The 14,292-nt window shown below is 39.4% G+C and overlaps 5 protein-coding genes and 1 pseudogene across 7 annotated transcripts; 3 read left to right on the top strand and 3 right to left on the bottom strand.

Annotated features, from left to right (window-relative positions):
* The first annotated feature begins 3,098 nt into the window (after positions 1 to 3,098).
* LOC125581411 (ER membrane protein complex subunit 4-like) lies at positions 3,099 to 5,090 on the top strand. The gene is made up of 7 exons (XM_048746790.1): positions 3,099 to 3,151; positions 3,209 to 3,349; positions 3,425 to 3,481; positions 3,670 to 3,823; positions 4,343 to 4,440; positions 4,559 to 4,624; positions 4,721 to 5,090. The coding sequence occupies exons 2-7, from the start codon at positions 3,221 to 3,223 to the stop codon at positions 4,757 to 4,759; spliced, it is 543 nt and encodes a 180-aa protein (XP_048602747.1). The 5' UTR covers positions 3,099 to 3,151; positions 3,209 to 3,220; the 3' UTR covers positions 4,760 to 5,090.
* A 222-nt stretch (positions 5,091 to 5,312) lies between these two features.
* LOC125581408 (ubiquitin C-terminal hydrolase 22-like) lies at positions 5,313 to 7,490 on the top strand. Its single transcript, XM_048746785.1, has 3 exons — positions 5,313 to 6,267; positions 6,357 to 6,475; positions 6,578 to 7,490. The coding sequence occupies exons 1-3, from the start codon at positions 5,552 to 5,554 to the stop codon at positions 7,339 to 7,341; spliced, it is 1,599 nt and encodes a 532-aa protein (XP_048602742.1). The 5' UTR covers positions 5,313 to 5,551; the 3' UTR covers positions 7,342 to 7,490.
* On the bottom strand, positions 7,455 to 8,742 carry LOC125581412 (enhancer of rudimentary homolog). Its single transcript, XM_048746791.1, has 4 exons — positions 8,625 to 8,742; positions 8,351 to 8,456; positions 8,010 to 8,130; positions 7,455 to 7,706 (listed from the first exon to the last, which is right to left on the bottom strand). Exons 1-4 carry the CDS (start codon positions 8,625 to 8,627, stop codon positions 7,607 to 7,609), a joined length of 330 nt encoding a protein of 109 aa, XP_048602748.1. The 5' UTR covers positions 8,628 to 8,742; the 3' UTR covers positions 7,455 to 7,606.
* Positions 8,743 to 8,793: 51 nt separating this feature from the next.
* Positions 8,794 to 11,486, bottom strand: LOC125581409 (probable folate-biopterin transporter 6). 3 transcript variants are annotated; one of them, XM_048746786.1, is made up of 6 exons: positions 11,250 to 11,486; positions 10,890 to 10,949; positions 10,126 to 10,792; positions 9,942 to 10,046; positions 9,645 to 9,815; positions 8,794 to 9,503 (listed from the first exon to the last, which is right to left on the bottom strand). In XM_048746786.1, exons 3-6 carry the CDS (start codon positions 10,768 to 10,770, stop codon positions 8,931 to 8,933), a joined length of 1,494 nt encoding a protein of 497 aa, XP_048602743.1. In that variant the 5' UTR covers positions 10,771 to 10,792; positions 10,890 to 10,949; positions 11,250 to 11,486; the 3' UTR covers positions 8,794 to 8,930. The 3 variants fall into 3 exon arrangements, with proteins under 3 accessions (XP_048602743.1, XP_048602744.1, XP_048602745.1); XM_048746787.1 differs by having other exon boundaries at positions 10,890 to 10,992; positions 11,250 to 11,480; XM_048746788.1 differs by lacking the exon at positions 10,890 to 10,949 and having other exon boundaries at positions 11,250 to 11,460.
* On the top strand, positions 11,108 to 12,132 carry LOC125581410 (putative methyltransferase DDB_G0268948). The gene is made up of 2 exons (XM_048746789.1): positions 11,108 to 11,363; positions 11,445 to 12,132. Exons 1-2 carry the CDS (start codon positions 11,214 to 11,216, stop codon positions 12,078 to 12,080), a joined length of 786 nt encoding a protein of 261 aa, XP_048602746.1. The 5' UTR covers positions 11,108 to 11,213; the 3' UTR covers positions 12,081 to 12,132.
* The window catches only part of LOC125581754, a 2,752-nt pseudogene continuing 550 nt past the window's right edge, over positions 12,091 to 14,292 (bottom strand).

Raw genomic sequence — 14,292 nt, 5'->3', positions numbered from 1 at the left:
GTGCCAAATAATGCATGGATGTGTATGGTGCTCATATATTAATTTGTGACATAAAATAAAGTTTCAATTATTTGCATCTCCAACGATAACACATGTTATTACTAGTCCTTTAATTGATGTCTCACTAGTTTTCATCATGATATTTCGGCCAGACGTTGGCGGTTGGCATATATAGTCAATTGATGAGTCTCTTATTACTAAGAATACAATACAAAGCAATAGCTAAGGGTGATTTAAACTAAATACATTTAGAGTAGTATCACTAGTTTTCATCATGATATTTTGGCCAAACATTGGATTTGGCAAGTCTGATGAGTCTCCTATTACTAAGAATACTATACAAGCAATAGGTAAGGGTGCTTTTAAACTAAATACATTTAGAGTAATGAAGTATCCAACAGAATGAAATCAATGCTTTATTTCATATCATATCACTTGATTCGATCTTTACTTATGCGTATACATGTAAGTAACATATCATATGTTTGTATTAATTGAGAAAAGAGGTGTTGCTTCACGAAATAATTCTCAACAACTAATTTTATATCATTTTCAGTAAGCATTCGGTAGATTAACTATTCTTCAGTTACATGCAAATTATCGTAAGATATTTCAAAGTTAGACGCTATGCACGCAATGATTGAGTGTCATTGTAACCGAAAACATTCATCTATGATTGAGATAATAAGTCCACAGGAACCTCAGTTAGTTGCATGGGTGGGCCTGGTTACATTTTCCGAAAAACAAAATTCGATTAGTATAATGAGTACAAGTGGGAACAAAACATTAAGATTCTTATGAAGAATCTTTATGTAGTGCCAGTGGGAGAAAGCTGGAATCTGCAGCCTAATTATCTAGAAATTTAGAAAACGACTAATCGCATAATCATGTGGGTTTTGGAAATTCGTCAGCCGTCCAAGTTCACCGTTCGGAGAATGTAGTTTCACTTGCCTACTCTCCGATTGCTTGAGTTCAGTTTGTAATAGAAAGTTAGTTTGTAAAATTAGTGTCGCAACCTTTAAAAAAATGGATGGTAAAAATGATTTCATTAGAGTTCATCATTCCATTTCAGGGTAGGTTACAAATATAGCCGCTTATCATATATTATATGTTAGAGAAAAAGGTAAGAAATTTTTTACTGGCTTTCACCAAAATCGTGGTCGATATTATTAAAAACTTGTATGAATATTTGACGTGTCAATAATGTTTCTCGTTGGTTGGTTCCAAATATGAAACCTCTACATTTTTTTTTACTGAAAGAAACCTCTACATTATTGAAAGGACTTAATTACATTATAATTTTGATTTAACCATATTGTATCAATAGAAGGTGGATGATTGATATACTATTCATTTACTATAGAAACAGCAAATGTCAATTCTAACATTTGTTATCACGACCCCTCTTTCAAGAAAAGAACCATGTGCTACATCATCAAGTCATCAAGATAAGTATAATGCAAAAGCAAATATGTTTAGTGTAAATAAATAAGTTTTCAAACATCGACGTTGAGTATACTAAAATACTAGTGTAAATAAATAAGTTATCGTGTGTCACACCACGAATTCATTTATATAGTTGCATGTATATCACAAGGTATTAACAAAATTTAAATCAAAATAATGATTATAATAAGTTTGTAGTTATAGGTCTAAAGAAAGTATATACTTTTTTAAAAATCTTTGTTTTTATTTGCGGTGGCTCTCGGCTCTCAACTTTTCTCTCTCTTTTATGAACTTCGAAAAATATACGAGAATATCTTGGTAAGGATTCTAAAAAAAAAAACTATACATCTAAAATAGAAAAATGTGGTTTTGTAATTGAATATCAATTATCTATTTATATTATTAAAATTGAAGTAAATTTTGGTACTGTTTGAAAACATGAATATAAATATAAATGAGAATTGTTTGGAAACATGGAAAACAGTATAAAAAAGAACTATAATATATTTTTAGTATTTTATTAATATAATTTATCTATCTATCTATCTATATTATTAAAACTCAAGTACATTTTGGAACTGTTTGGAAAAATGAATAACAGTAAAAATGAGAATTGTTTAAAAACATGTTTAGGGGTATAAAAAAAGAAGTATAATGTCTTTTAGTAATTTTATTAATATAATTATATTAATTATTTCTCCATATTTCACTCAGTTTAACAATTTCATCAATTAGATTACCTTAACAATACATCACATCATTAATTATATTATCATAATAATAATAGTGTATACTTTTATTTATTAGTTAATCAACATTAACTTTGTGTCAATTATAAAAGCTAAAATGTAAAATAACTGAGTTTTGCATATGGTAAAACGTTCGGTTTAGTTTATTTTACTAATTTTTTTTTTAATTTTAGTTTCAATGAGTCAAAAATTACGTAGCCAAAAACATAATTCAAAAACATGTTTTTATGAATAAAATAATAACTTAAATCAAAATAATAAAAATGCATTACATTTATTGTTACTTAATTTTTCACTTCATATAATTATTTTACTAAATAAAAAAAACTCTTTATGTTTTATTTAATTTAGCCAAACACATAGAAATAGTCATTTTTATTAATTTATAAAATCATTTAGGCATAAAAATTGGTAATCCATTTAGATACAAATTTTTCTTTTCGGATATCTTTTTTTTTTAAAAATTAGATCCGCTTGAATATTATATATTTATGTGTGAGTTTTGAGTTGAGTCTTTGTGAATCTGGATGAGTTCGGTTCTGATGTATAAAAACCTAAAAATATCTAAATAACAAATATCAATTTATAAAAATGTGATAACTGATATCCGTGCGGGTGCGGAGGTCAATTTCTAGTTGAACTTCTAGTTATAGATTAGGAAGCTGATTTATAGCATTGTGGGAATTTCATAGTTGCCACATTACATTCCATGAGATTACGTTTGTGTCTGTTTTCAACCGAACCTGTAAACGGTTGGGAAGCCCAACAATATATGGGTTGGTAAAAGGCCCATTAAACAAATTGCAGCATTGCGGCGGGAAAGCCTAATAATGGAATTTAAGATCCGTAAAGTAGCTGGATCCGGGTTAAAAGGATCCAAACCAAACGGGTTTAGCTCTCCTGGAAACAAAAAAAAATCTGAAGTAGGTGTATGAGAAGAAGATAAAGGATCCGATCTAGGTCGTCTCTTCATTCTTCTTCTTCGATATCTATCTCCCTCGTTGATCGAAGAGCTAAGGTGGAACATGGACAAAGGCAAAGCAGTGATGGGTGCTGGCCGGAGATGGGCCGTCGATTTCTCCGATCAATCCACCGTTCCATCTTCCCGCGACATCCTCGATCCACCTGGCTTCTCTCGTGCTTCTCCCGAACAGGTATTGGATTCAATTTGAAATTCGTACCGGGAATTGACTTTTGTAATTGCTACTTGATTGTGGATTCGTTTCCAGGATGATTCAGCAACGAGCCGCCAGAAGAAAGACGCTGAAGCTCATTGGAAACTTCAGGTTACTTAATCTCAAATCTCAAAGTCGCATTCTTTAAAGCCATTGACTCTTTAATCTCTGATGTATTATATATAAAAAAAGGAAACTTTTTGTTTTTGTTTTGGTGATGTAGATTTGGGTTTGATGTGGATGAATTATGAATAAAGTTTTGTATTTTTTTTTGTTTTTGGTTGATGGAATGAGAGCAGAAAGCATGGGAAGTAGCGCAGTCACCGTTTAAGAATCTGATGATGATGGGGTTCATGATGTGGATGGCTGGGAACACTGTTCATCTCTTCAGCATTGGTATCACTTTCTCTGCTCTTTGGCAGCCTCTCAGCGCCCTCCAGAGTGTTGGCAAGAGTAAGCCTAACCTTTGATTCATCACTCACATTAGTCATCCCACATTATATATGATATTTTTATTAAACTGATGAGCATCTCTACTAGAGAGTATAGGGTGCTAAATGGTGTGTTTAGATTGACTCTACTTGATTTACAATGTGCAGTTTCCTTTACTTTGGATACTATGTTTTGAAATTTATAACAACTGTCTCTGTCATCAACATCATCATCATGTGCATTCAGTGATATACAATAGAGGAATCATGTTTTATCAGGCTAAGCAGTTAAAAAAACAGACTTGTTTACTTGAAATGAATAATTATAATTAAGATGGAAAATAAAACACTCTCTCATGTATGTGGAGTGGCATTTAGTTCTGAATAAGAGATGAATAGAACCACTTAGAGAGGGATATTAGGGCGGTATATTATTACCATTTTTTATATAATTGGTTATTTTACTACTTGACATATCTCGTTCTTGTGCATTGTTTTGAGTCCAGAAGCTTGCATCCTTACATTTTTCTCTTGTGTACAGTTTTTGAGCCATTCAAGGACAACAAGGTGGAGCTACTTATGCCCAAACTAGTGTTTCTTGCCTTAAACCTTGGTGGGTTAGCTTTGGGTATCTGGAAGGTAATAAAAATTCCTGTTCTCTCATTCTTGCTCCTTTCTCCTTTCTTCTTAAGGCAACACGGACTAATAATAATTATCAAGTATTGTTTTCTCATACAAAGATATTTCACTTTCGCAGCTCAACACTTTGGGGCTTCTCCCAACACATGCATCCGATTGGGTTTCGTCCTTACCCCCTCCTCAGGTTAGTAATATCTTTCTGCAGCAAAATCTTGTGTCCATGTGTTCCAGCATCACCCCTGAAGCAAGAATGTATGTTTTTTTCCGTTTCCATTTTCAGGAGGTTGAACACTCTGGAGGAGGATATGTTTTCCACTGACAAGCAAGTCTCTCTCTCTGTCTTGTACTTTAAATAATCAGCCAAAACTGGAAGAAGACGAAGACATTTTGTGAGATAACCGCCAGAGAAACTTAAATGATTTTGTTTAATACTGCCATGAGGGGGAAGATTCATATGAACCTTCTCATTTTAATGATCTTGTAGCATTTCCAAAACTCAGAAACCATTTAGCTTTTTTTCACCTTTTTAAGTATAATGTTCATTGTTCATCATTACTATGAACTGTATTATTATCACAGAAGGGGACCTAGTCTCCCAGCTTTTTGTTTCCCATCTTTCTAGACAAGAATGAATAAATGTTCTAGACCAATCAATGAAAGCATTGTACCATAATCATCTTCCCAGAGACCTTCTCTTCCATTCAGAAGGTCCTATGGAAAACTAGGTCAAGTTTTGGGGGGGAAGCACAAGACGTGGAACAGAGTGCAGTCTTTTAGAATCATGCTAAGTCGGTCTACTCAAATATACTTTCCACGACAAAAATGTTATTTACATTAATGATTATTAAAGATTTACAGGACCAAATAAAAAAAAAAAACCCAAAAAGAGAAATAGATATTTTTTTTCCAAATTTTTTTCTGTCTTTCTATCTTCTCTTCCGTTCATCTAGTGGATTCATAAAAACAAAAACAAATGAATCAAAATCAAAATCAAAATCAATCCCTAAACAAATGATCCGAAAATTTCTACCTCGATTTGATTAAATAACATCACACCAATAAAAAAAGTTTCATTCTTTGTGAGATCCTCTCCAAAATCAAATTTGTTTTCATGAAACATCCCGATCCTTGCAACCACTTATCTGATTACAAGCTTAGACACGGCACCGATGGTTACAAATCGTTACAGAACATGTTCACACCCCTCAACGACGGACGAATCAAGATCAAACTCCCTGAAACACCTCCCAGATGCACTCACTGCTCTGTTCCTCATCACCACAAACTCTACATCTGCTTGATCTGCCGCACCCTATCTTGCTCAAGCCACCTCCTTTCTCACGCCCGATCCAACCAAGGCCACGATCTAGCAATCGACGTCGAAAGATCCGAGCTTTACTGCTCCTCGTGCGTAGATCAAGTCTACGACCCCGACTTCGACAACCTCCTCGTGTCAAAACTTGGTTCTCTCAGCGTTGCTGTTGTTGCTAGTGATGGCGTTGGCGGTTGTGGTGTTAGATCGAGCAAGAAGAGGAGGTTGTTGGCTGACTCGCAGTTCCTTGTGGATCGGAGGGAGAAGTGGTCTTACCCATTGGGCCTGAGGGGTTTGAACAACTTGGGAAGCACTTGTTTCATGAACGCTGTTCTGCAAGCGCTAGTTCACGCGCCTCCGCTGAGGAACTTTTGGTTGAGTGGGCAGCATAACCGTGATCTTTGTCCTAGGAGATCGATGGGTATGTTGTGTTTGCCTTGTGATCTCGACGTTATCTTCTCAGCTATGTTCTCTGGTGATCGGACTCCTTATAGTCCTGCTCATTTGCTTTACAGGTTTGGTTATGTTTGGTTTGTTAGTTTGTTTGATCGTCGTCATAGACATTATTGCTTAGGTAACTGATTTGATCTTTGTGTTGATGAAGCTGGTGGCAGCACTCGACGAATCTAGCTACTTATGAGCAGCAAGACTCTCACGAGTTCTTTATTTCGTTACTTGATTGTATTCATGAGAATGAAGGCAAGTCTAAGTGTTTGTATAAAGGTAAATAATCTATTTTATTTTCAGTTTCTTGATGGAACCTTTTTTTTTATGAAACTTTTCAAGATTGGAACTTGATTTTGTTTTGTCCCCTTTGGTGAGCAGATCATGAGGAGTGTCAGTGTATTACACACAGAGCATTCTCTGGTCTATTAAGATCAGATGTCACGTGCACAACGTGCGGATCAACATCAACGACTTACGACCCCTTCATCGACATTTCGCTTACTTTAGAATCAGCGAAAGGGACCAAGAGCAGGAACAGTGGTGAGCCAAGCGTGAACTCGCCGATGATGCCGACGCTCTCCGGGTGCTTAGACCTCTTCACGCGGTCGGAGAAGCTAGGTCCGGACCAGAAGCTGAACTGCCGAAGCTGCGGAGACAAGAGAGAGTCTTCGAAGCAAATGTCCATAAGAAGACTCCCTCCGCTCCTCTGCCTGCACGTGAAGCGTTTCGAGCACTCCCTCACCCGCAAAGCCTCGAGGAAAATCGACAGCTACTTGCAGTATCCCTTCCGCTTGAACATGTCTCCTTACCTCTCTTCCTCCATCATCGGAAAGAGGTTCGGGAACAGGATGTTTGCGTTCGACGGAGAAGGCGAGCATGATGGTTCGGAGTTTGAGATCTTTGCGGTTGTGACTCACTCGGGGATGCTGGCGTCTGGTCACTATGTGACTTACCTGAGGCTTAAGGGGTTGTGGTATAGATGCGATGACGCGTGGATCAATGAGGTTGAAGAGGAGGTGGTGAGAGGGTGTGAGTGTTATATGCTGTTCTATGCACAGGAGAGAGTTGTTCAGAAGGCTCATAAGGAGTTGAGTTATCAAGTTATCTCCATGGCTGATGCTTTTCCCTTTGTTGATTGCTGACCCTCTTCTTTTTCTTTCTTTTTTTAACTTGGCCAAAGATTTTGATGCATTTTTTTAACCTTAAATACTTTTTTTATTGATTGAAGGTTTATGCAAAATATTTGGAAGCCAAGTTTAAATTATTAAATTTCTTTATAATTTCTTCACAATGTTGGTGTTTAAAGTTACACTTCTGTTATTACAAATCCAAGGACCACAACACACTATTTAATCATATCTTGTTGCATTAGGAATATATCACATTGAGTGGCCTCATATGTCTTAATCATCTGCCTCCATTGGCAAGTCTCTTGAGATGGCTGAACGCCTTCTGCTTAATCCACTGCCTGTCATATGGCAGATACGCATGCATCGAGTGTTCATACCTGCATTGTAAATCAGTAAATAACTTGTGAAATTTGTTACAATCATTCACTTACATGTAACAATACATCAAAAAACGTAACGAAATACAACATGGGAACCTATTGGATTCGAGTCACGTTTCAACTCTTCAGAAAACGTAACGGTAGTAATGAATAAGTAACTGACTATCAAATATATAATCACGTCATGCGAATTTGACAGTGTTCTAGACATGGACACTCAACTCAGCAAACTGATGGACGAGAAAACGAGCATAAGAATCAAAGAGAGAGAGAGAGAGAGGAAGGAGGCTAGAGTCTTACACCAAAGCGCTCATGTCAGCAAAACCATCCATAAAGTTGTAAAGATCAGCAATGTCATAGCTAAGATTCCTGAGAGATGGATTAATCTCCTTCAACTTCCTCTCGTACAAGCCGCAAATACCTGTTGATAACAAGCACACAGTTAAATCCATCAGCTCATAACACAATTGACCATCTCAGCAGCTCACAGAAACAAATAAGTACAAACTAAAACCTCAGCATAATCATAACCAAAGTCAATAACAAGTAAACTATACATAGCTATTCAGAATAAAGCACACACACATCACTCATTATATACATCAATCAGCTCATAAGAAAACTATAAACTAAAGGCTTACCATCCATAGCTTGGCCTATAGAATCATAGTCCATAAACGTCCTCGTAGCTCTGCTTGGAGAGTTTTGCAGCAAGATGATGGTGTGTCTACCGTTATGGTTACTAGCCTACGCAACAAGGAAAAGTCTGAGCATACTAAGAGCTGAGAGATTCAAAACAAATCGAAATCCCTAACTTCTCTGAAAGAAACGAAATCGAATTTGATACTATGCTAGATTCTCTACGCGATTGAGTAAGGAATCGATTAAACTAACGTAGGAGAAGAAATCGATTACCATCCTCGAGTGGTAGATTGACTTCGATGGTTAGAGACGACGAAGACGAAGAAGACGAAGTGTCACTGTTTCAGAGAGCAAAAGCAAAAAAAAAAAAATAAGCAAGAATCTAGGGGGCTAAAGAGTAAAATAACGGAGAGTTTCTTTCTCTTTAACACGTGGCATTTGATAGTGATATAAAACAGCGTGTATTCCATATAAGAAGTGAAAACTACAAGCTCTTTTTCGAAATTAGCTGCGTGTATTCTCTTCTAAAATATCAAAAACGACATGTAGTTAGTGTTCGAAACATTGTACACGAGACCTTTACAAAAGCAGAAGTTTAATATCATCATCAGCATCTTCTGATTGGTTCTTTGGCAACATTTCAGAGGGAACGAGATCATCCAAATGATCAGAATCCGGAACGAGGAAAACGAAGCACAGCGTAGCGAATCTCATGACATTCCTGAGAAGAATCACGAGCCAGAGGTTCCCAAACTCGTGTCTGGTGACACCAAAAGCGTGGAGAACGAACCCTCCGCTCCACTTGGAAGCAAGCTGTCCGAAACTATCAATGCACATGAGGAAAGCAAAGAACGTGCCTTCGATTCCCAGAGGACAAAGCCTCGTGCTGAGAACGACCATAGGGATCCACCTGATCTTGCTTATGATCCTTGAGAAAGATTCTTCTGTTACCACAAAGAAGGAATCTGGTATCCCAAGGAGAATGTTCCAGCGTTTGATGAAGACGAGGTCGAGCGTTCCTGATAAGGCGTAGAGGAGTTGTGCAAAGAAGAGTGTGTTCCTGAAGGAATAGCCTTTGAGCTTCTTGTGGTATATGAGAACTCCAAACATCGATGCTAATGCTCCTATCGCGTAGATTATGCCCACAAACTCCTGCGTTTATACCCAAAAAACAAGTTCATATGACCACTAATCTCTATTCTCCATAACAATATCTTGGACAGAGAGATTCTTCAGATATTTTTCATTTCAATTATATAGTCTTGTGGCTAATGCGAGACTGGTAAAACCAACCTGGGAGAAGGCGGGGCCAGCTTTAGGATCAGTGTACCAGTAGAAGTAGCCTTCATGAGTACTGATATTGAGAGCTAGCGATATGAACATGTAAAGTGATGGCTTCCATACTTGAGGGTACTTTATTGTTTTGTACATTCCTTTCACCGCTACTCCTAAGCCATCTGCTTCCTGAAAGAACATTCCAATGATTGCTCAACGTTTCATCAAAATTTGAAGTGATGGGAAACAAACAAACACAACGCAAATGCTAGTGAGAGAAATCAAAAGAGTTTATACTACAGGCAGAGCTCTCACCTTTTTGTTTTTCTGTATAAGGACAGTAGAAGATCTTTTCTCGTAGAAGAAAATACCAAGTATGATAATCGTTGCAGGTGGCAATGCTAATACCCCTAATGCTCCCTATCAAAAATAATGGAACATTATAACTATGAGAAAAGTAAAATAAAAAAACATGATAAGAAAAAGAAGAAAGCTTAACCTGAGGTCCAAGCCTGTGAACAAAGACTCCACTAGTAGCGTAACCCACCAAAGCACCAGCAGACGAACAAACCATACAGAGACTCTGTATATCAGGAGCCAAAGACCGGATATTAATGCTGTTTGTCGCTATACACGCATCAATCACCACCTCTGCAATGGCCATAGCCGCAGAGACACCTAAGAGGCAGCTCAAAGCCAAAGCAGCTGGCACCTTACCAAAAACCACAAGTGCAACCGCAGAGACCACACCGAGAACACCAGCCACCACAAAGTAAGGCTTTCTTTTGTACCCTCTGATGGGGAAAACATCGGTGAAGAGACCCCAGATGGGTCTCATGACCCAGGGGATGTAATACAATCCCATGTAAAGCTGCACAACCGACGGCTCCACTTGCTGTACATCTTTCCAGTAATAGTCCGTGACGACTTTGAATATCGAACCTGAGAAGCCTTGGTTTAGGCCGTACACAAGGACCACGCCTACAACAAAGCTCGGGTTTAGCCTAGAAGACAGCATTTGCAGCCACTGGAATGGCTGAAGCAGAATAGAAACGACAGCGTTTTTTCCGTGATGCCTTGTCATGTCCAGGGTATGTTCTGAAATTGGTTTCAGCAGAGGCTTCTCAGTTTCTAGTGTCTCCATGGTGTGAATTTACTCTTCGGATCTGAAAGCACTCAAAGCAAGAGACTTAATTTAGTGTAAAAGAAACTCCTTTTTGGACTTTCGAAAAAAGATTTGTAGATTTTCCACTTGACATTTACTTGTTTACAGCGTAAGCAGTGACGTGTTTCTTCATCAACCAGCTTTCAATTCCACAAATCCTAAAGCACCATTGCCAGCTAAAGAGTCAACGTTTTCATCTTTCTACTTAAAAAAATCGTAATCGAGATCAACAACTAGTTAAACAATTGAGTAACCAGAATGTGCTCAAAAGCTACTTTTACTCTTATCTAATAAAAAAAATACGAAGGTGCGTGCAAAACATGTATAAAGATTCCCACAAGCCAAAGAGACTACTTACTATATATGACTAGTGAGTCATCTCTATTTGAGGAAGAACAAAAACAATCAAAGCACAGAGAAAAATGGCAGGTTTGTTTGATAAACAAGCTGATCTATACCTAGACGCCAGACCTAATTACCCATCGGAATGGTTCTCCAAGCTCGCCGGTCTCACGGATCACCACGTTTTAGCCTGGGATGCCGCCACCGGCAACGGCCAAGCAGCTCTCGCCGTCAGTACTTTGATGTTCATTAACTTTGACTCATTTTAGCATCAGATCTTGCCATTTTGACTAGTTTTGCCACGTGGACAGGTCGCAGATCACTACGAGAGAGTCATAGCGACGGACATCAGCGAATCGCAGCTGAAGCTCGCGACGCCGCATCCCAAGATCGACTACCGCCACACGCCGTCGACGATGACCGACGACGAGATGGTGGAGCTGATCGGAGGAGAGAGCTCGGTGGATCTGATCACGGTCGCTCAAGCCGTGCACTGGTTCGACCTCCCGAGATTCTACGCGGTCGCAAAGCGCGTCCTCCGTAAACCGGGAGGAATCATCGCCGTATGGGGATACAACGACGTCGTGGTGTCGCCGGAGTTCGACAAGGTACAGTACCGTTTCCACGCCGAAACGCTGCCGTATTGGAAGTATCCGAATATTCAGCACGTGTTCGACGCCTACGGAGCGTTGCCGTTTCCTTTCGAGAGCGTGGGGATGGGATCGGAAGGGAAGCCGTTGATGCTCGAGATGCCTAAGACGACGTCGTTTGAAGGGATCTTGAGGATGTTTAAGTCGTGGTCGGCTATTGTTACGGCGAGAGAGAAAGGTGTGGAGTTGTTACCGGAGAGTTTGATCAAAGAGCTCGAGACTGCTTGGGGAGGAAAGGATCTTATTCGTAATGTTGTTTACAAAGCGTTTATGATCGTTGGAAGAGTTAGCGTTTGAAATCATCAAACGTTTTAAAATTCGTTTCTTTCATAATAAAACGTTTAATAAATATAACTCGCACATAGGAATGAAATGAACTGACAAATGTGTGTTAACAAATCAAACAAAATACACTATTATAACGTTCAGATATATTAAAAACTCTCTTTTTTGCAACAAAACCATTTAATTAAAAGAAGATAAACTATAATCACCTTTCTTCTTCCTCTAATCGATCTTAACAGAGGAATAGATGAGCCTTGTGAACCAGAGACAAGCGTAGAACCCAATTGTTCCTGTGAGCACAAAGAACGCGTAAGACGCGATGAGCATGTACCCAAAGTAAAGCATCGCCGAGACCAGCTTGGTGATCTGAAGCTTTGTGAAGAAGTAGAACGTGGCGTAGAGGAAGAGATACAGAGCTGATGAGCCTGAGGTGAGGTAAGATCTCCACCACCAAAGGTAGTCCTCACTGCAGAGCTGGAAGTAGCAGAGCACTACCGTTATCTCGGCGCAAGTGACGATGAGGATTACAAAGACGAGGAAGAGGAACCCGAAGATGTAGTAGAACTGGTTGAGCCAGATGGATGTGAGGATGAAGAAGAGCTCGATGAAGACTGCACCGAACGGTAAGATTCCTCCGATGAGGATTGAGAAGATCGGGTTCATGTACCAAGCTTGCTCCGGGATTTGCCTTGGGATCTTGTTGGTTTTCACCGGGTCGTCAACCGGTGGTTTCTTGAAACCGAGGTAGGCTCCGACAAAGACGAGAGGGACCGAGATGCCGAACCAAAGGAAGATCAAGGCGAACATTGTTCCGAAGGGGACGGCCCCGGATGACTTCTGTCCCCAGATGAGAGCGTTCAGGACAAAGAAGATGGATGAGACAACCGCAGGGAACAAGAAAGCTGTTCTGAAGGCGATTCTCTTCCACTCAGTTCCTTTGAACATTTTGTAGAGACGCGAAGCAGCGTAGCCAGCGAAGAGTCCCATGAAGACCCAGAGGAGAAGCATGGCCGTCATGAGACCACCACGGTTCGACGGGGAGAGAAACCCGAGCATCGCGAAGATCATCGTGACGAACACCATGCCTAAACACTGGACCCCTGTGCCAACGTAGACGCAGAGGAGATCCGAATTGGCGGGGAGTCTGAAAACATCGCCGTGGACAAGCTTCCATCCCGTCTCTTCTTGAGCTTCTTCTTGAGTCTCGAGCTCGTTGTACCGCGAAATGTCGCGGTAAAGTGTCCTCAGCATTATCATCGCCACCATACCAGACAGGAACAGGACGATCATCAGAGAGTTGACAATGGAGAACCAGTGGATTTGGTTGTCGCTCATTAGAAGATAAGCGTCCCATCTAGATGCCCACTTCACTTCACTCTCCTGAACAAGAGGGAAAGCAGAAAAAGTATTGAGAGCAAGAACTCTCCAACAGCACTTATTATAAAGACACATATACTTGCCTCGAATTCAACATCATAAGTGAAGATGATCTCCTTCTTCGGTTCAACTTCTTGAGGGGTGGACGAGCTAACAACCAGGCGTTTTTTGTGAGGATCACACGTCGTCAGACGGGCCTTCTCACTCCACTCTCCATCGTATTCATGCTTAACACTACAAACCAAAGGAAAAACTATCAGTACTGACGAAACATTTAGATTATGGTACAAGAAACGAACCTGTAAGGTTTGACCTCAAATCCCACAATCCTTGCGGAATCAGTTTGCATATCTAAGTGATATCGAACCGTAAACGCCAAGTGATTGTGCATAAAGTACTTTTGCTCTTTGCTCTGTGCATACAAACACACAATTTAGAAAACCATTTAAAAACACTGTTGACAGTCACAAACCTACTCACCCCTTCATATTGGCCTTTAAGACCAACGTGATAGCCAAGCTGATAAACAACAGGTGGAGAGCCCTGATCCCCTCTTTCAATCGGAACCACAAGAGGAAGGTTGTCGAGGATCCTAGCATAGCACAAACAAGAAAGACTCGTAAGAAAAAAACTGACACAAGGAAACGAATGAAAAGTTTCTATTTTTGGGTCCCTACATGTTGACACGGTACTCATCATCGATCTTTTCTTGAACGCTTTGGCTGTCTTAGAATCAAGAGTGACCCGGCAGAGAACGTTGCACATCTTCGCCTCCCGCATTTTAAACTGCAGTTTGTTTCAAAGGTGAGAGATAAATCACAGACTGATCATTTTAAAAAGCAACAGA

The sequence above is a fragment of the Brassica napus genome, chromosome C2, assembly GCF_020379485.1.
Source record: "Brassica napus cultivar Da-Ae chromosome C2, Da-Ae, whole genome shotgun sequence".
Taxonomy (NCBI): Eukaryota; Viridiplantae; Streptophyta; class Magnoliopsida; order Brassicales; family Brassicaceae; genus Brassica; species Brassica napus.
The sequence above is the reverse complement of the archived record's forward strand: the minus strand, read 5'-3'. Positions and strand labels throughout refer to the sequence as shown.